The sequence below is a fragment of the Osmerus eperlanus genome, chromosome 11, assembly GCF_963692335.1.
Source record: "Osmerus eperlanus chromosome 11, fOsmEpe2.1, whole genome shotgun sequence".
Lineage (NCBI taxonomy): Eukaryota > Metazoa > Chordata > Actinopteri > Osmeriformes > Osmeridae > Osmerus > Osmerus eperlanus.
The window spans coordinates 11,492,556-11,514,519 of NC_085028.1; the positions used below are offsets into that span (position 1 = coordinate 11,492,556).

At 44.3% G+C, this 21,964-nt stretch overlaps 2 protein-coding genes across 3 annotated transcripts in view; both read left to right on the forward strand.

Moving 5' to 3' along the window:
* Nucleotides 1-21,964, forward strand: part of LOC134028942 (putative uncharacterized protein DDB_G0292636) — a 384,233-nt gene that overhangs the window by 308,862 nt on the left and 53,407 nt on the right. The gene's annotated exons all lie outside the window — the stretch shown is intronic.
* Nucleotides 1-21,964, forward strand: part of lsamp (limbic system associated membrane protein) — a 266,689-nt gene that overhangs the window by 226,275 nt on the left and 18,450 nt on the right. For both annotated transcript variants that reach the window (XM_062472856.1, XM_062472855.1), the window contains 2 exons: nt 7,375-7,607; nt 20,692-20,817. In XM_062472856.1, the coding sequence (XP_062328840.1) occupies nt 7,375-7,607; nt 20,692-20,817 (359 nt within the window). The remainder of the gene's footprint in view (nt 1-7,374; nt 7,608-20,691; nt 20,818-21,964) is intronic.

Genomic DNA, 21,964 nt, shown 5'->3' on the forward strand with positions numbered 1-21,964 from the left:
TTTCACTTGAAGTGAGCTGGAGCTTCAAAGGCTGGACTTCAAGTGAAATAAAAATCAGCAAGTTGGGGAGTCATTTAACTGGTTTCTGCCTGTAATCATCTATGGGAATGTGTGAGGGTGGTAAGAGATGTTTTCCAGAAAGAGGAGTGAGATGGGTAGAAGAAAGGGAAGTGTTCGAGATGTGTTACTTGCTCGTTTGCCTGGATGGATGTTGCTCATCTTCAGAGAATGGCTCAGTCGGGAACATAGCAGAGATGCTGTGACCTGTCACATTCTGTGGGAACCGATTTGGTCCCATGACAAATGGTGTTAGTTTGCGACAATGATGTTGAGATCTAGCCGGGAAACATCTCTGCTGCTTGAGTGTACAAGTCCAATTTCCGTCCTACCAAGGAAGATAAGTTTATTATTGTCAACACTGAAGGGTTATGATTAATCATGGTTCCTGATGAAATTACATTTCATTGGTGTACTATTTTTTACACTAAACACACATTTAAGAATATTAATACGTACAGTACTTGCTTTTTTTTCTTCTTTTTTTTTCATTTAGTAGCTCAGACAGAGGAATAAAGGTAGGTAAGTGAGGAACACAGTACCTCTGCTTGTTTCTCCTGTTATTGCAAATCAGCCTTTTTGGCATTATCTCATGGAACAGTTGCTCTGAGGAACAGCGAGCAAGAAATCCCCCCTTCACGTATGCCTGCTCAGAAAGAAAGCAATTAAAAGAAAGTCAGAGAGATTGGGGTGTGTTCATCTCGGTAGAGAATGTTCCGGCTGTTATAATGTAGAGTCGCATCATTACCCAGAATCCATCTATCAGATATGCTGATGAGGTAGTGTGAGTGAGTAGGCCAGGATTATTTTACGCAACACCAAACACTCCCTTTTATATAGAGATTGGGCTTGATTTAGTTAAATTAAGTACTGTATCTGTGATAGATCTGGACCGTTACTTTACTAAAACACATTTTTTCTTCTTCATAAAATCAGTCTTGCTTTTCTTCTAGCAGGAGGGATGACAAGCCACTTTAATCAAACATGCTTAAAGGAGGAGTCCACCATCTGTATATTTTAAAGAATATCGCGCACACACATTTGTTTATTTCTTAAACTTCAAAAATAGAAGAAAGTGCTACTGTTTTACTTAGAAGAAAGACAATTACTCCTGACAGTTACTGCAATGGGAGACCATGTGAAAGTGCAAGGTGGCTTGCTAATGCCATTAGGCTTACATAGTGGATGCATACCTGAGTTAATTTACCCACATAAAATGATCCCCATTTGCCCCATTAGTGGGAGGCTTGGAGCATAATTGTTTCATGTACTTTTAATTATGAGTCATTTATCAAAGTACTATTGAACTAATACCCGTCGCATTAGAGGGACGGTGCATAGTGTCATTAACAAGAAAAGAGAGTCACCTGCGTCACAGCTGACACCCACGCCAGACTGTACACACAGCTAAGACACACCCCAGACTGTACACACTGCTAGGACACACCCCAGACTGTACACACAGCTAGGACACACCCCAGACTGCACACACAGCTAGGACACACCTCAGACTGTACACACAGCTAGCAAACACACACCAGTGTATCTGTGCTGCTGACCATTATCTCCTATCTTATCCAGGATCCTCAACTAAAATAATTTTTTACCATTTATTCCTTTAATTTATTCCTATCTGCATTTTGGATATCTGGCCAATTGTGGTATAGTGCAACAACAACGCTTGTTGTCATTGGTATTTAGGAAGCAGTTCTTGGTGCTGTTTCACCAACTGATAAGTATGACCTAAAAAGGGAGGGACAAGCAAGGAACATGATTTTGGGGTTGTATCTTGTATATTAACCAGTGTAGTCAATCTGGCATGGCACCAATGCATCATAATGACAGGTGTAACTGGGCTATCCAGTGTCTATGTCAGATTGTTGATTTTCATAAAGGAGCCGTCAACCTTTCAGCTCCCATGGTAACTCCCACTGGCATGTGAACGAACCATTCCTCCCGCTTTGCAAACCATGACGGAAGGGAACTGACCTTCTCATAGGAGATGACAGCTGTCAATCAAATGAAAGCATATCCTGACCTCTGTACTGACGCTGCCTAACCTTTGAAGCCCTCCCCCAAGGCCAAAGCCATCAAAGTTGAGATGTACATTATACTCTGCAAATTTTTGGTAGAAAGTAGTGAAAGACCTAGGGTATGACAGGAGAAATATCAAGGTGTCTTGCAGGATCGGCAGAGGGTCTTGGTAAAATGGAGCAATACTTGTCATCCAAGGGCCATTAAAGGACCATGTGCTCTCAAATCACATGCTGGAAATAAAGGGCCCATGGCGTGATTTGTGATCTGCCCAGAGGAAGAGAGACAGAGAGCGAGGAGACGATACAGGAACAGAAAAAGAAGAGCGAAAGAGAGGAAGGTTTAGAAAGAAAACAACAATAACGAGTGAAGAAGAGGGTGGGTCTGAGAAAGAGCGAGGGAGGGAGGGAGAGAGTGAGTCACGGCCACGATCCTGCTTCGCCCAGGCCAGTGCCACCTGCCTCCTGCAACAGGGTTCATGGCGAGGCTGGTGATTACACGGTGCAGGAGTAGGAGGAGAAGCATTGGGACCTGTGCTGATGTCAAGTAAATACATATCATCAGCAGTAATGACAGTGACCTCGCCATCATGGAGTCACCCTCCCCTTCCTTCCCTCCCTTTGTTCATGCATTAGCCTCTTTGGCTCGTTGTACACACACATCATCTGGACTCTGTGGAGCACAGCCCCTGCGCCCCACAGAGAAACTAATGCATGTAATGTATAGAAAATGTTACGTGTATGTACTATTTACCCAATTGGAGATGTTTTCTCTATACATCGAGGGGGTACATTGGATAGAGAGAAAGATTGACATAGAGAGAGAGGAGCAGACGGAGGGCGAGAGAGAGAGAGAGAGAGAGAGAGAGAGAGAGAGAGAGAGGAGAGAGAGAGACAGAGAGACAAAGAGACAGAGAGAGAGAGAGAGAGAGAGAGACATAGAGAGAGAAACTGAGAGAAAGAGAGCAATAGAGATCATATCTAGCACTTTAATAGTGGTAGCATGTCCTTGCCCATACATCCACCTGTCTGTGCCTCCCTAAAGCCCCATCTGTCAGGAGGGTTTTGTATCCAAGCAGTACTCTCTCACCCACAGCAACCGATCCTGTGGCTTCATATTGCATGTTAAAGAGAGTGCAGGAGGTTATGGGTAGGGATGAGATCCCTTTCAATATGGTTGTGAGGAGTATCTACTGGATCTTGGAGAAATAACCACAGTTCTTCTGTGGATTCAGACTCTCTCAGTTGCTTTTTCATGCAGTCCCAGACTGGCTCTGTGGAGGCCATACCATCACGTTTGCACAGTACTCTATTGTATATGTGTTTACTGTATATACAGTTTGAATATATTTACATTTAGTCATTTAGCAGACACTCTTATCCAGAGCGACTTACAGTAAGTACAGGGACATTCTCCCCAAGGCAAGTAGGATGAAGTGCCTTGCCCAAGGACACAACGTCATTTGGCACGGCGGGGAATCGAACCAACAACCTTCTGATTAATAGCCCGACTCCCTAACCGCTCAGCCATCTGACCTCCCATATATAGTACATTTGAATGTTTTATAGGTGTTTAATGGCTCCCTGTCTGATAGTTAAGTAATATCAAGTGAAATAAATTTTAAATCCGTCCATATGTGTCTTTATTGATTGAACATTTCAGAATCTTGTCTCAGAATGACGGCATACCAGATGGAGCCCCCTCAGTGAGAAGACTAGGTTCTTCAGTGGGAGGAGGGGTGGGAGGAGGGGTGGGAGGTAGGAGACATTTTAGTGGTGAGGTGCAAAGTGATTGGGGAGTCGAACTGGAAGAGTCAGGGAGAGGTGAAAGGAGCACGCCCAGGTGACAAGTCACAACTGTGCTGTCAATGTTCAACTGTACATTGTCACTTCCTCCTCCTCCTCACTCCTCTTCCTTGTTTGTCCTTTTCTAAATCCTCCTCCTTCTCTTCATTCTCTCTGCTGATGCAACACTCCTCACTCATACCAGTTATAGCATAGCTAGGATGTTTATGAAGCTGTACCACCTGCCAGTAGGTCTCCAGCAGGCTTCCCATCAGGAGAGTGGATAGATCGTTTCACAAGGAGGTTAGGAGGTGCCCCTCTTTAATGATTGCAATCCCTTTCAAGTATGTCAACACAAAGATACACTTTGCCTTAAGCTTTTCTTGAAGCTTAGCTTTATTATTCTTTTGGTAGTTCTCAACCAGACCTAAAAAATGTATCGTTGCACCTTTCAAGTCAAAATAATTAGGATGACCCTTGCCGACAATGTCAACAAGGGTTTAGGGGGCTGACTAATAATGGTTAAGCTTTGTTCATTTTTTGTTTGTTCCTAGACACACATATTCACAGTAGAGCACCCCTTGTTTTGCTTCATGGGGCCCCTTTAGCTAGATTCCTTACTGATAGTGGGCTATAATGAAATTCACAAGTAGCACATTCATTACGTTGTTAATGATCATGTTCAGCGTGCACGAACAGGCATTCGGGACTGTAATTCATTTTGATGTTTTTCATCTCAAGATAAACAAGCATTTCATGGTTTCATATGTATAGTACCTGGGTATAGCATTACTCTCCTGTATTTCCATGGTTTCAGATGTAAAGTACCTGGGTATAGTATTATTTTCCTGTACTTTCCTTTGAGGACTGTCTTTTGTGCAGTAATGGTCAAATTTGTCCTGATTTCAAAATAAATGTTATGTTCTGGTTAAGCCTTGTCTTCAGGGAGCCCTCAAGACCTTACCGGAAATACTCTTAACCTGCTACCTAAGGGAATCTGGGACCAAGAAGGGCTGAGAGCCACAGGAAGAGTGACCTGACACCAATTCTCTATGCTGCTTTTAATTCCCTCTCTTCCTTTATGCGCCACATACTGAGAGAAAGATGGGTTTTAAAGATGACACACAGTGTACACAAATCCATCACACATCACACACAAATCCACACACCTCACGTCAAGGGGAGAATGTCAGCCACTGGGTTTTTAGGCTTTACTCTGGGCAGTTGTAAGGTGCTTTGAGGTCATTAAAAGGTTATATGGGGGCTCCCCGGTAGCTCACTGGATAAGTGCACGTACCACGTAGGCTGAGGCCTTATCCAGCGGCCAGGGTTTGGATTTGGCCTTTGCCCTTGGCTGCATGTCTTTCCCTCTCTCTCTATCTCTACCTTTCCTGTTACACTTCAATTACAAGCTTTCCAATAAAGCATGAAACCTGACAAAAATAAATATTAGAAAAATGTTAACCTGATAAATGTACAGGCTATTTTCCACACATTTACATTTAGTCATTTAGCAGACGCTCTTATCCAGAGCGACTTACAGTAAGTACGGGGACATTCCCCCGAGGCAAGTAGGGTGAAGTGCCTTGCCCAAGGACACAACGTCAGTTGTCATGACCGGGAATCGAACTGGCAACCTTCGGATTACTAGCCCGATTCCCTCACCGCTCAGCCAACTGACTCCCACACACACATATTGTAAATATTTTAGAAGGAGTAGGGTACATTCATAAGCACACAGGTCCAGTATAAGTGGACTGAAGCTGGAGGGGAAATACATGACCCCCATACACATTATTGCAATGGTATGATCCACACCACAAGGGCTTTAGGTGAGAGTAGGCAGACTGCATTGCAAATTCAAGTTGATGGTTGCTGGAGAGGGGAGGGGGAGCTGAGGTGTGCTGTCAATCTTGGCACTTCCTCCTAATTACAGCTCCCCTTCCGGGCTCAATGCTTGACCCCTCCCACACACACAAACACACACGCGCACACACACACTCACGAGGCCAACAGCACTGCCCTAATCAAGGCCCATCACAGCGCAGCCTCATCACATCGCAGCCTCATCCTTGCCCAGGAGAGGAGCGGAGAGACCGCAGCCTCCCTGGCAGCACCTTGTTAACTTGCAGAAGGAACCGCTTGTACTGATATAAGATGTGCGTGGTTGGGGCTGTTGGTGTGAGATGGGCTGCAGGTGAGCAAGGAAGAGATGCCCCCCCCCTCTCTCCCCCTCCTCCCTCTGCTCACTACCCCTCCACTTTCTTCCTTTATCTGCAGCCCAGGCCACCTGAGGTAGAAGTGAGGTCTGTCAGATCTATCGGCTCCTGGACAGCGGAGAGCTGATGTAACTATAGAACTGTAACAGAGGCCAAGGCAGGAAGATCATTGTGTTTAGCTCGAGATCTTCCATGGTGTGGAGACCTGGATGTGAGCTGCAGATGTCTGGACTTTGTCCCGAGTGTCCAGCTGTTACACTGTAGATACTAGGTTTATACTGCAACTGATGATCCAGGTGAAACACACGCTCAACATCTCTCATCTAGAAATCCTGGAGGTGGAGAGGCTTTTATGGAGCAAAGAAACTCTTAAGTGTAGCTCACTTGTCAAAATGATGTTGGGCGAGCAGCTTATTTGTTTTGGGGAGTCCAGAACAGCAGCCCCTACAACACAGGTCAAATAAGAACATCTCCGGGTGCCTGCCGATGGGTCTGTCTCTCTGTGTGCCAAGACTGCGTGGGCCATTCCCGACCGAGTGAGTCGGCATTAGCATGCGCAGCGCGTCGTCTTCCAAAGTGTATTTTGCATGATATCCATTCTCATTGATTCCGACGGCCCGCTTCATTTCCATTTATTCATTAAGCAGACGCTCCTCTTTCCACCCGCATCTTCTACGGGCCTTCCTTGGCGCCACGCTCTGACACGCTGTTGCACGATCGAGGCAAACAAGAGGATGCCGGCGTCCTTTTTCATCAGCGTGTCACAACTCACTGTTCTGTTAGATGTATTTATCAGGGGAGGGAAGGAGAGAGCGAGCGAGTGGGGGGGGGGGGGGGGGGAGAGGGAAGAAGAGAGCGATCAGGGGAGGGGGGGGAAGGAGAGAGGACCGAGGTGGAGTGATAGAAGGGGAGCTTAGGTTACGGACCATCCCCATGCGAGCTGAGGGATAAGAGGAGCATTTCTCGATTGGAAGAACTTATCTCTTGTTCTTCTTGTGGTGGTCTCACCACAGTGTGGTCCTCATATCCTCATATGATGTATTCAGTAACAAATGCACAGCTCTGAATAATGAGTCCATATAAGACTGGATATCAGAAATGACATGTGTTTGAGACCAAACTGTATATCTACAGTTGACTAAGAGGATAATCTATTGTTCATGTTTTAGTATGGTATCGGTCCCCTTTTCCAGAATTCTGTTATTATGGATATGTAATTGAAAGAAATTAAGAAAATGTATTCTAATTGTTTCACTTTCTTCCCTCTGCTGTGTTCCCAGGTGTTATGTGGATGACAAGATATCCAAAGTGGCCTGGCTTAATCGCTCCAACATCATCTTCGCCGGCTCCGACAAGTGGTCCTTGGACCCGAGGGTGGACCTGGTGACCAAAGGCCAGCTGGAGTACAGCCTGCGCATCCAGAAGGTGGACGTGTATGACGAGGGCTCCTACACCTGCTCCATCCAGACCAAACAGCAGCCCAAGACCTCCCAGGTCTACCTTATCGTCCAAGGTGAGGACACGCACACAGCTGAAACAGCCCAGAGCAGACTCAAACCACTAGTACCAGCCCAGAGAAGACTCAAACCACTAGTACCAGCCCAGAGCAGACTCAAACCACTATTACCAGCCCAGAGCACACTCAAACCACTAGTACCAGCCCAGAGCACACTCAAACCACTAGTACCAGCCCAGAGAAGACTCAAACCACTAGTACCAGCCCAGAGCAGACTCAAACCACTATTACCAGCCCAGAGCACACTCAACCCACTAGTACCAGCCCAGAGCACACTCAAACCACTAGTACCAGCCCAGAGAAGACTCAAACCACTAGTACCAACCCAGAGCAGACTCAAACCACTAGTACCAGCCCAGAGCAGACTCAAACCACTAGTACCAGCCCAGAGCAGACTCAAACCACTAGTACAAGCCCAGAGCAGACTCAAACCACTAGTACCAGCCCAGAGAAGACTCAAACCACTAGTACCAGCCCAGAGAAGACTCAAACCACTAGTACCAGCCCAGAGCAGACTCAAACCACTAGTACCAGCCCAGAGCACACTCAAACCACTAGTACCAGCCCAGAGAAGACTCAAACCACTAGTACCAGCCCAGAGCAGACTCAAACCACTAGTACCAGCCCAGAGCACACTCAAACCACTAGTACCAGCCCAGAGCAGACTCAAACCACTAGTACCAGCCCAGAGCACACTCAAACCACTAGTACCAGCCCAGAGCAGACTCAAACCACTAGTACCAGCCCAGAGCAGACTCAAACCACTAGTACCATCCCAGAGCAGACTCAAACCACTAGTACCAGCCCAGAGCACACTCAAACCACTAGTACCAGCCCAGAGAAGACTCAAACCACTAGTACCAGCCCAGAGTCGATTGGATTGGACCAAACAAGGCAGAAACAAAAATTGAGGCATTTTGTGATTTTTTTGTTGTTGTTCATCTGGCACAGACGAGCTTCGCGCTTGCTGTGATTTGATAGCTTGTTTGTTTTTGGTCTATTCCCATTGAGCGGCAGACTATCTCAGCATCTGCTTTGCATCTCAAATAAGTTCTCATTCTATATGGAGTCCTGATGGACAGGTGATTGAACATTTGCTGTCAAATAGTCCGACCGCCTGACTCCTTGTCTCTCTGAGGATGGAAATGGAACGTGGCACAACATGTGAACCAACAGACTCTATAGGCGCCTGCCATTCACTGATAGCTATACAGTACACTGCACTTTGTCTCAAGATCCCCCCATCCCACTCCGGGTACACCCAAAAACACATATCTGAGCATGTTCTAGTTTATTTATCCCTTGATATCAGTGTCACCAAGTGTTTTGAACATCATGGTGTCATACATACATCTCATTTTAACCTGATGATTATGTCAAAGGTGACTCAAAAATCATATCGCTGATCAGTGATGGAAGATTTTAGATAGTTGTGGAGCTCTACTGGCGTGTTATCTACCGTATAACTGTGACCCCACTCCCTCGCAAGAAACACTACCTCATAGAACCATGTGATTTACGACAATATCAATTTACAAATGCCTACAACCACAGGGAAAAACATCTTCATACCATGAACTTAAAAGATGATCCAATAATGGCCCGTAAAGGTCAATACATGAATTGATGCTTGTGCGGGGCTCAAAGTGGATCTGTTCCAGCAAAGTGCCGTCAGTTCCCAGAATCCATTGTGTCCGCTGTTCATGGAACTCTTGATCATTGAAACGGCTGCTGGACTTCCTGTGTTCCTATTCAGCCGCACATTCATCACTCCTAATGTGACATATACTGTGTAGCTAAACATTGATTATATTGTTTTCTTCCGTGCAGCCATCTCTTCCTCCGCTCCACTTGTTATTCTCTGGTTTCACTATTAAACCCAGGAACATACGTTCCATCATACATTGACATGTCCCACCCACTTTAAAAAAAAACTGCAAATCTGTACCCCCCACTTTTTGTGAAAAATTATATATTTAAATTATATTTAACTGCTGCATCCTCGTTCCACCCACATTTGAAAACAAACCTACAACCCTGATTAAACCAGCTAGATATGATCAGGCCACTATTTTTTCGGTTCTATCCCTTGTTCAATTCACACCCTGGAATAAAGTATTGATTGGCTGGGAAAGGGAGTATCTGCATTTTTGCGATGTGGTTGAGATTGAGGTTGGAACACAGGTTTGGACTAGCAGATAAGAACTCAGTCTGGGTGAATGCTTGTACTGCTTGCCTGGGCCTTCAGTTCAAGACTTCATTCAGGGTTATGGCACAAACCGAGGAAATGCGGACCTCAAACCACCTCTGGTACACTGGAAATGCATTACCTCCAGATACTGTACAGAGCAGAGTGTGAAACCAGTACAGCGTTCAAATCCTTCTTGTTTTGTTTTGCTATTGAATAAGGCAAACAACAGAACACTCCCAAACTAAAGCAAAGTAGACCAGCCTATTTTTCACCTTCATTTTTTTTACAATATGAAAATGTTCCAATTGTCCCTGACATTGTCTTGAGTTAGAGACTGAAGATCGCGTTCACATAACCAAAACTGACAATTTTCCGCTAGCACGGACAGCCGAGCGTAATTGGAAAACAAATGATGAGACAAAGTAAATTTACTGGGGATAATAGAGCTATGGTCTTGGCGGGGTGGCATCCAGCCGATGGCAGACAGGGTCGTTGAACAGGATGAGAATCATAATAGTTCGAGCTTTCCAGTCCATTCCCTTTTGATTTTGATCAAACCCAGTCTGGTCAGTGTTTGGTCATTGAGCATTGAGGCCCCTGTGTGATTGTTCAGTAAGCTTCCTTCGAGCATGTGTTGACTTTGGTGTTTGCTATTAGCCAGAGGATGTCAAAATTGCTTTGAGTGCATGTGTGCGTACATGTGTGTGCGGGTGTGTGAGAGTGAGTGAGTGTGTGTATGTGTGTGTGTGTGTGTGTGTGTGTGTGTCTTTTTGTCTCTGAGAGTGTGTTATCGTGAGCGTGAGTGTACTTTGGTCCTGAGCCAGATGTTGGGAGACCATTGAAATATGTCAATAGGATTGATCTCTGGGTGGGCTTCTATTCCAGCCAGCAGCAGTAAGCTGTTTTTCTTTTCAGTCCTTTTTCCTCTTTTCTTTTTTTTCTAGGCCTCAGCAATGGCACAGCTTTGTCAGCTGATGCTAATCGGGATTGATTTGGTAGATTATGAATTAACGTCAGCATTTTCTTTCTTTGTTGAAGAATGCAAATAATTTCAAATATAAATTAACGGAGCGACCATTAGCACAATGCAGGGGCCACACATGGATAAAGAAATTGTATGCCAACCATGTTTACAGGATGTGCGTGAAGGTACTTAAAGTGTTCCAATTAAAGTAATCACTGTATTGTGATGTACAGAAGACTGTGGTCTACAGACAGATTCAAATCTCATTTGATCTCATCTCCCATCGCAAAACAATACAGAAAGACAAATTCAACACATAAACAATCCCAACTTTCAGGCATATAATTGCATTCCCCTCACCACAGAACCCAGGAAGTGTGAAGTGGATCTGAAGAGTTTGTGCCTCTGCAGTAGCTCTCAGACTTATATGACCTTGTTACACAGCACTCTGAAATACACCATGTTCATGTAGGCAACAGCCAAGACACAATACAGCTGCAAAATCCAATAGAATATGCATCTCAGTCTAGGAAATTAGATTGTTCTTATAAAAACGACTGCCTGACAGTGTTTGAGGAAACATGCCATTGGAAGTGTTCTACACATTTCTTCTCTTGAAAAACGTCAAAGAATTATTATACCTGTACTCTACATTTCAGTATTGTTGATTCCCACCCTATGTTACCTTCGAAAAACGATTTTAGTTAGATATATTTTGGTGTTTTTTTTATGATTTGATTGTGCCAATGACAGTGTTTACTCTGTCTATTATCAGGGGTTATTGGTGTGATACCAGTGATTATAGTTACAACCCAATATCTTTTAATAGAAGTGAGCCTCTCCATTGCTGTGGCTCATCAAATTATATGGGCCATTCAATATCTCCTCCTTCGCATCTTGTCACAAACCAATACACCCACATAATGTATGTCATAATACTGACACACACCGACACAGCCTTCCATCTTTCTTTCTTTTTCTTTTGATCTTTCTCTCCCACAAACACACATAAGGAAAAACACATAGTCCCCCACCCCCACTCTCACACTCATGAAGACACGCACATTAATACACAAGAACACACACAATCCGTTCACAAAGATGTGGTATTTAAGAATATCCAAAGCACTTACTAAAGAGGTAGTAAAGCCCCCATGCCACTCTAAAGAGCAACTCCTGTATGTGTGTGTGTGTGTGTGTTCTGTATGGCTGTGTAGGCCGTCTACTTTAGAATCTGAGCAAGGGAGAGGGAGGAGGAGTGACCTTTTAACAATTATCCTGGGACTATCAGAACCTTTCCGCAGTGCCTTGGAAGTCCTCTCTCTGCCTCCCACCACCACTTCACCAAGGCTTTCGATGTGGCTGGCCTATTGTCACGGATATTGTGTTAGTCTCAGCCTCAGCATGGTGAGTGGGGGCGAACAGTAAAGCTGCCAAAGGTCCCCCTCCAACCCTCAGCTCATCGCCCACCCTCTAGGGACAACGGACAGATGTACCTTCGCCCATTACTCCAACGTTAAGCCCGGAAAAAGAGAGAAAGTCAAGGAAAGAGAATCCAATCGACAGGCAACCGCTACGCAAAAAACGTCTGTCCCCTTTGAACCTCGGAACGAAACCAACTCCTTGATGTTTTAATGAAAGAAACAATTTAGTATTCCTTTTTTTCCGCTCGGATTGCTGCCGCCACTGTTATAGAGCAAAGAAACCCTTGGAAAAAGAGGCATCTCTTTAATCTTTTTTATGCTCGGCGGAAGAGACGCTTCATGCATTTAAATGGGGCCATCGGTGAGGGGGCCATCGGTGAGGGGGCCATCACTGCAGATACATCCAAGGGGGTGCAGGTGAAGGGCTGCCATATTTCAGGGGATAAGCCGAGTCCATGTCCCATCACTCCTGGAGAGCTCTCTCTCCAACACCACAACCGCACTCGCTCAGCCAGCTTTGTTATGAAGATGGCCTGCCTCTGTCCCCTGGCTGTTAGAGATGGTTATGGATGGGAAATTGAATGCGGAGCCTCTACCTGTGCGTGGCGCCGGCACTTACCGGGATATCAAGTGACTGGCGCTGTAATCTCACCCCCCACAGCGATTCTTTAATGGAGTCCTGTCACCCATGTCACACTGCTTGCCACCCTTAAACACTTGTCAGGCGAGTGCCGTTTTCTGTTCGGACGCACAAACAACCCATGTGGGCGGAGCTGCTAGGAGCTCGACCCCTGTCTTTCTGTGTCTCTCGCTGGGAGAGAGTTGGTCATGGATTCACGTATTTTGTCTGAGAGAATAAGCATCAGGAGTCTGTGACGGGAAGTTTTGTTTCCCTCTGTGACCGTCTCAGCCATCCAGGAGAAGCCTTCTGGCTCTGCCCAGTGGGAGCCGGGCCACATCCATGTTCTTACAAAATCTGTGCATGGGGAGAACATCCTGGCAGCCTGGAGGCATCCTCGGGCGTGCTGGTTTTGAACCACCCCTTTTTATATTTCCAAAGGTATCCGTCTTTGCCAAACATTCTCAAGGTCACACCCATTGCTGGAATCTGGTGTAGAACACTTTGCAGGGGACACACACAACTTCTTGAGGATACCGGGTGGCTGCATTATGTAAGCTCAAAAGACCTTTGAGGCGATTTTCAATGAGACCAAACACAATCTCCTTGAAATCAATGTGTCTTTGATTGTCAAAGATGTAGATTCATCTTCAGCTACACACAGACAAGACTGCTGGCAGACGCTCTGGATAAGAGCGTCTGCTAAATGACTGAATGAATACCTGGATGAATTGACTCTTATTAGAGATCTTAACAAGACTGATATCTGAAAGTAACCCACAGCTTAGAAGCCAAGTTCAATCTGGGCCTGGGTCTGTCTGTTCATCCCCCTGTCCATTGAGTAATTAACTAGTTCTTATTCCTTATTCTCTGGTGTTTTGGGTCATTCGCACCCACATCATATTCAACATGTATTCCAAGTATGTCAGAACCAAGCATTTCAAGAACCTTCCAATTAATCTGAATAAATCCTGCACCTACAGTACTGCTTATTTTAGACCGTCTCAGGCACTGGAAAATATGGGATAGTCACATATGTCCCAGTCTACCATGGTTATGCAGGAATTGAGTTCAGTCTGACATAATTCACAACCAGCTACACTACCTCCATGATGTTGTGGATCCGATGGAGAAAGCTTGCTCAGGGGGTTTGTCAGTGAATACACTAGTAAATAACATGTGCTTGTTATCTCTCTACCAGCTGGAAAACACTTTCAAGTGCTCCACTTGGTCATTAGTCTTGTGCTTAAGGCAATACGGAAAGAAAAGGAGAGAGAGGGCGAGAGAGAGAAAGAGTGAGAGAGAGAGAGAGAGAGAGAGAGAGAGAGAGAGAGAGAGAGAGAGAGAGAGAGAGAGAGAGAGAAAGACTAGCAGGAAAAGAAAGATGAAGTGGGGAAATGTTTGTGTGTGTGTATGTGTGTGTGCGTGCGTGCGTGTGCATGTGTGTCTGCCAATCAGAGAACAGCAGACAGCTGATGGATGCAGTTCACAGACATATCAACTGGTATAACAGGCTGATCTAAAGTCAGGGGAGACTCACTGTGTGGGCCATATTGTGCGCCATGTCAAGTGTTCAAAATATATAGTAAAGGCTTTTTAATGATTTTGTGATTTTCTAGTAGTTTGAAACAAGTAGCTTAATAGCTCCCAGACCCGCTCCGCCCACCACCATTAGAGTGTGCACTTTACCTAATTCTACAAATTGTAAAGCATGAAAACCAATTACAGCTTATCGATTAGGCCGGATGATTGCCAGGCTAACTTACAGGGCGTACGCCCCCAGCGCTTTTGGGATGAGGACAAACAATTTGGCAGGTGAGCGTTTCTCCAAATAAGCTGTAATTTAATGCCTGCCTCGCCAATAAGACACTGTTCTTTGTGTGTAGACTTTAACCAATACAGGTTACTGATACTCAATAACACTTTGTTAAAGGGACACACCCATTTCCACCCATACCAGCTTAACATTTTGTCAAACGTGTACGTTTTTTTAGATTAGCATTTGTTTGTGGGCTGCAGTATGCTTGTTGCGATGATAAGAGGTCAAAATAACATGTATTTTTTTAAATAACTCAATTGCGACGTAGATCGCAAAGCAGACAAAAAATTACATATAATCTTAGAGTGCGTCTTTAAGCACAGATACAGTACTATAATAGCCATGGGTTTTTGATAAACCATTATGCTAAGAGTAGTTAGCCTAGCCCAGATGTAGCCTGTTTATTTATATATTTCTAGGGTAATGACCACATGATAATTCTGTTCTGGAATACAATGATACCGTAATAATATTGTAGGCTGGAAGATTTTAGGCCTGTGACCCATATGCACATGAAAGAAGTATATATCCTCAGTATGTTGGACTACAAAACATTGAATACAAAATACAAAAGTAATTTTCGGTAAAGCTTACAAGAAGGAACCCTACAGGTCAATACCATGTTACAGCTTCTGTAACAAAATGCTGCTGTATACCAGACAGTGGATTTATTTCAGCTTACTTTGGACAAAAATTATTGCCTTTAGAAGTTCTAAAGACTTGTATCCAAGAAGGTGTGTCTTAAGTTGCTCAAATAGTCACACTCCGCCAATGCTGTTGTTTATTTCCGTCTCTTCCACACATGGGCTTACCGTATGCCGGTGTGCATGCACCTCGTTAAGTGCTTGCACACTTTCTCTCTCCTCCCATTGTTTTTCACCACTCAGCACCAATTATTTTGTTCGTGTGATTTACGAGGATATGCCTTCATGGAGACCTGCACTCCAACACTATAACTTCTTATCCTTTCAAAGAAAACCCAGTTTTAATTACCAGAGGTTAACAGGTTTTCAGAGCTGTTGTTTTCAATAGACCTCAATCTGACCAGCAGAAAAGGAAACAGCAGAAGACCAAGTGCTCAAGAACAAGCAGAGAGAGAGACAGAGAGAGAGACAGAGAGAGAGACAGAGAGACACAGAGAAGAGTGAGAGAGAGAGAGACAGAGAAGAGAAGAGAAGAGTGAGAGAGAGAGAGAGAGACAGAGAAGAGTGAGAGAGAGAGAGAGAGACAGAGAAGAGTGAGAGAGAGAGAGACAGAGAAGAGTGAGAGAGAGAGAGAGAGAGAGAGAGAGAGAGAGAGAGAGAGAGAGAGAGAGAGAGAGAGAGAGAGAGACAGAGAAGAGTGAGAGAGAGAGAGAGAGAGAGAGAGAGAGAGAGAGAGAGAGAGAGAGAGAGAGAGAGAGAGAGAGAGAGACAGACAGACAGACAGACAGAAAGACAGAGAGACACAGAGAGAGACACAGAGAAGAGTGAGAGAGACAGAGAGAGACACAGAGAAGAGTGAGAGAAACAGAGAGAGAGACAGAGAGACACAGAGAAGAGTGAGAGAGAGAGAGAGAGAGACAGAGAAGAGTGAGAGAGATCTGGCTTAATCTCTCTGACTCCAGAGATCCTCCGACGGGCGTTAGTCTCGCACATTCTTTCCCTCCTTTGAAATATCAGAAGCAGCTCGAGTCTAGATCACGAGGATGGATGCTGCCTGGCGGCCATGATGACGTTGGTTGAGAAGCAGTCACTCGCCTCCTTCCTGTGTCCCTGCCAGGGAAAAACAATGGAGAGTGGAGGCGCCCCCTCAGCTCAGCGCCATTCCAGGCTTCTGCAGCTCCAAAACATGATTGTTGAGAAGTGTGCCATTGCTTTTCTGGTCTATGATGCCAGTCTGTCAGCATTGGAGAGTTACACTTACACAGATGCCCACACAAGCAACCACACACGTACTGTATGTACTCACACACACATGCAACCCCCCCCCTCCCCAAACACACACACACACACATCCTGCTCCCCATCAGACAAGTTGGCAGCTTCTTCTTTATGTTGTTTTCCACCATGAGGTGGATCTGGCTGACTCACAATATTGTGTTTTTGGAGTTGGAGATATAGGGTGACATGTTGATACCACGAACATCCAAGGGGGATGGAGAGAGGATTATTGAAGTCATGGGTTTTGATTCATAAGTAAGTTTTGAAACAAACAGAAGTATAGGAACAAACATATGAACTACTGTAGTGATCCATTTGGAACTGTGAGTAAATCTTCGGCTTCATTCAATCTTCGGCTTCATTGTTATCATTCTATGGAGTTTGGAGTTGCTATTGTTCAGATCAACACATTTTGTTGGGATCTTGTTCATTGAGAATTCAATATGTCAAGAACCTGTATGGCAAATGAAAAAAGGCTTTCTCTGTCAATTGTTTTTTACAAGGTTGACTTACAAGATATGGTACACACTGTAGGTGTGCAGATAAACATGTGCCCACAAACATAACAATACAACACAATGCTTCCACCTTTTTTATTTGTAGTAGCTTTTACTGAATTATGGTCAAAGTATTTGTGTGTGTGCAGGTGGGCAAGTACTGTCTAAGCGTATAGTTGTTGGAGGCTACATGGCCTATAAAGGATCACTGTTAGATTGTATACTGTGTGTGCGTGTGTCAGCAGGATCATGAATATTCACAAGCACTGATGACCTTAACATCCATAATCCTGAAAACCCCCACTCAATTGATGCATTCCTTCCTTTAAAGCCCTTACATGGGCATGACTACAAGATGTATTTGTTCCTGTGGGCTATAAGATTCAGGTCTCCACACAAATACACACTGGGACATGCGTACACACAAGCTGGATGTATACCCACACATGCTAATGACTTACATTTACTTTATGTTGAATTTAAACATTTTCAAGATTTGTTTGTATGCGTGGGCTGTTGGAGGTGTTTGTGTGTGTGTGTGTGTGTGTGTGTGTGTGTGAGAGTGAGTGAGTGAGTGAGTGAGTCTTATAAATACACGCATCTCCAGTTGACCTTAAAGGCCTTAATCCTGAAGAGCCCAACTGAATTGATGTTCGCCTCAATTATGACCGTTATGCAATTTTTAAATGTTTCACTACAGCAACCCTTCAAGTGATCCAGGGACAGTGTTCTGCGTCTTTTAAGAAGTTTGTCGACCTCGTTTTGTGTGTTTAGTCAGAAGGTTTCTACACCAACATTCATATAGTCTCTAATGTCCCTCAGCAAACACTTAGTTGTTTTTATGGATAACGCAGAGATTGAGAGACTGTACTTGGAAGAGATTCCTCTAAACAGCGCGGTTATTTCTCTCTGATGTACAAGTATGAAACATGGAGGACACTGTGGAGCGATGGAATCCAAACCACAATAACAGCCTTTGTAGCCTGGGAGTTCTGGGACGAGAACAGTTTGACATGTTGTCTTCGTCGTCTTTGAGGCAATGAACATTTTGCATAAATGTCACGCAATTTATGCATAATGTGAAAGAATGCAGCTGTACGGGGTCTGCCGAAATATTTGGTGTATAATTGGTGCGTGTGCGTGTCTGTAGGTGAGAAGGGAATGTCTGAATTTGGGCACGTTATGATAGTAGGAGTTGGAAAAAGAGAGTCACTGTGATAAGGAAAACAGAGGCAGAGAGAACAACAGAAAGAGATAATTCAGAAAGAAACTATTAGCAAGCTTGTGACTTGTAACAATAAGATGTTGTTTTTTGCCTCTTTCTGTGGGACCATATGAAGGCTAAATTTGAGTTAGGGCCACATTAAATCTCATCTACAGTACAAGGCATGACTGTAAACACAAGCATCATCACATCCTTCCCACAGGGGGTACTGCTGGACATATGGGTGTTAGTGCCAGCCCTCAGGAGACTTGAAGAAGGATGGACAAGGCTTGCAGAGGATAGGAGGTAGATGAAAAGGCATCCCCTGCTCATTTGCTTTCTTGAAGTTCTCCCTGATGAGACATAACCAATCCAACAATGTTAGAACAGTAATCACCTGAAGGAAATGAGGATGGAAGGAAGGAGGGAGGGAAGAAAGGATGTATTGTTAGAGTACTGTGCAGGAGCTGCAGGCCAGGACTTTGATCATCTTCCTTTCCCTTTTAGGCAGGGGTTTTCAAGACAGAAACACCCTGCAACTCTATCGCTCCCTCCATCTCTCTCTCTCCTTCTCATTAGATTAGAAACCAGATTTTTTATCCTGGATATTTCCGTGTAATTACACCTTGTGTTTCTCAATCTCTGTATTTCCCCCCTGCTGGCTTTGTGGTTGATTATTAGAGTTGAAACAAAGGTCAGTCTATTTGGGTTGTCATAGCTATAATGAATTGAATAACCACTGCAATTTAAGTTTAACTGAGGAGGGAGATTATTTGGAGAATCGAGATCTACATCTGCAAATGCTCAGGCAAATCTGTGTGTGTGTGCATTTCAAAGACCATCTCCTTCCAACATTTAGCCAACATTGTTAACCCATGACTCAGATGTCTGACCTAGCCTGGAACTGCAAGCTTCGGACAAAAGTAGAATTGTCTCCTCGTCTTTAAACATCTGACTCATGAACTGAACATGAACATGACAGGGTTATCTGTCTACCAGAGCTTGTTTCTTCCCAAGCTCATTTTTTATCACCAATGGCGTGTAGCTGGGGATTAATGTTCAAGCTCTCCATTCAGCCAATCAGAGCACTGATATTGTTGGACTAGTTGTTTTGAGAGAAAAGCAATTGGATTCCCTGTCACTTCAATCTCCCTTCTATAGGGAAAACATCTTCTCTTTCAGAGGTCATTTTACTCAACCCAATAACTATGTATGGCTTAATTTAAACTGTTGTTTTGCAATGAAATATCTATCATGTCAGTTGGTGTTATTAGGATAGCATGTGCTAGTAGAAGAGAGAGGGGAGGGAGGGAGGGAGGGAGGGAGGGAGGGTCCAAAAAGACAGGAATTGTCTGTCAGTGAGGTGGCCACGAACATAGACTGAGCTGTAATAACAGAACCCATTTACTGAGGCAAGAGACTTAAGTATTGATTATGGTCTGTCTCTCATTTAACAGCATGAACGACGGAAGATATGACAAGCTGCTGTAACCACATTTTCCCATTTATCTGTGCAGTGACAAGTTCTATCATATCTTCCATACATACTGTATATTTATATTCTATAAGAAAACACTCACATAATAGGAGGGCCCCAGACACAAGCTGCAGGAACAGAATGTGTTCAAGGAGAACATTCTACTGAAGGTTAGGGTTATGTAATGTTAAAGTAATGGCGGTGCCTCACCCTATTACAGTGAGTGCACACGATTATTGAAGTCTCTCTGAAGCATCTCCAAAATGACTAAGATATTGATGTCCTATAGGAGGAGGTACATTGAAATCAGACTGTAGGTAGACTGTTGACTTTCTTTCTCTGTTCCGGGTCACCTGTGGTTAATATCAATCAGATGACAAAATGTTGTGACTCCCAGGGCTATCCATCATGTATCATACCTGCTGCCTCACTTCATTTCATCCCTCTTCCCTTAATAGATGAGAGGCCTACACTATTGAAAACCAGCCTCTCGCTTTTAAGTTTAAGTGCCTCTCAACTTTCCTCTGCCACTTGCCACAAATTAATAGAAGCACGTGAGGACTTCCCAGACTGTAGTATTAGAAATCATCTATTTGGCATTAAATCCTCTAGTGGCAAAGCTGCAGGTTGATCCTTGAAAGCAGTAAGCATTGTAGATATGGCTACTAATTTAGAATGAAAATCCTTTATCATGGACACATGCAATTGCCACTTAAAATAAAAAAGAACCTTCATAAGCCACATGTCGGTTCATGCTGACGATACTCTTCCACTGGATGAATGTGCTTTGTTGCTCTGGAATCCCTTTTTTCCATCTGTGCACACAGAAACCTTATCTTCACCTCAGATTGATTGTCTCGCACCATGTTTCTGCTGCTATATTGATCAAAATGACCCATTATCTTATGAATCCTCGTCTCTCTCTCTTTCCCTTTCTTTCTCCCGTTCTCGGTCTCTCCTACAGTTCCTGCAAGCATTTACAAGGTGTCAGAGGACATCACCGTGAACGAGGGGAGCAACGTGACGCTGAGTTGTCTGGCCGACGGGAGACCAGATCCGGTTATTAACTGGAGACTGCTCAATCCATCAGGTAGGCCTCAGTCAATCAGCTCTCAGGTCAGCCATGTTGTCTTTATAGGGGAAAGGTCTCATCATTGCTCGTTATCAATGTTTCTCTTGCCTTGGTATTGATGGAGCTGCAATGTGCATGAATGTGTACGTGCGTGTCACAGGGATGATGTGGTCTAAATCCAGGTTCTGGGTGTCTAGAGAAGAATGATGTCTGACATGATCAGGCTGCAACTGACAACACCACCCAAATAGACTTCAGTCAGTGTGATGGAGCCACCTGTCATTCTATGTGTTTCAGTGAAGTACAGTGTGCAATAATCTGATTCAAGACATCTCTTTATTTTTCTGTTTTCCTGCATCCCATCACCAAAAAGAGTCAAAAGTAAATGCATTTTCCTTTAATCCAGGGAGCTTTCATTGAGGTAACAATTGTTTTCATTTGAAGTCACTGTTTTTGCCTTGTTTTTTGTCATCTGTGTTTTCTTCAGTAAAAGAGACATCTGGTTGGTCCTCAGAGAGATGGTAACGTTCTTTGGCCTGGAGGGGGGGGGGGGGGGGGGGTTCTCTACTGTTGTCTATCAGGAACTCTGCATAGTTCTCTCCTGAAGTGCCATAGTATTATTTTACTGCCGTCACACACTCACATATACTCGCTCTTTCTCCATCTCTCCCCTTTTCTGACTTTTTATCTCTCTCTTTAGCACAGGTGCGCACACACACACACTTAAATGACAGCCTCCATGTGTGCCAGCCACACAATGCTTCCACTTATAGCTACAAGCACACCTGTGCATGATTACGAGTGACAGGCCCTCAAGAAATCCATGTTGATCACTCTCTAGTAAGGCTCCTGCTACTGTTAACTTTGAGACTAAAACAGCTTCCACTAGCCTTAGATAGACACATCAAAAGTGAACCCAGGTGGTCAGTAACTAAAATAAAAACAAAATTAATTTAGAGGGAAGAGTGAGCAAGTGAACTCGATGGAGTTTGGAAGTACGTAGACAAAGCGGACCTCAGCTTCACAACCATGTCCTTCCACAGCAGTGGTGTTTCCACCTGCCCTTTCCTCTCAGACAGAGCTTGAGGGGATCTGCCAATATGGTAAATGTCAGGCCAGGGTCAGACTAAACCCTAATGCTACCAAGTCCAGCATGGCTCTGTGC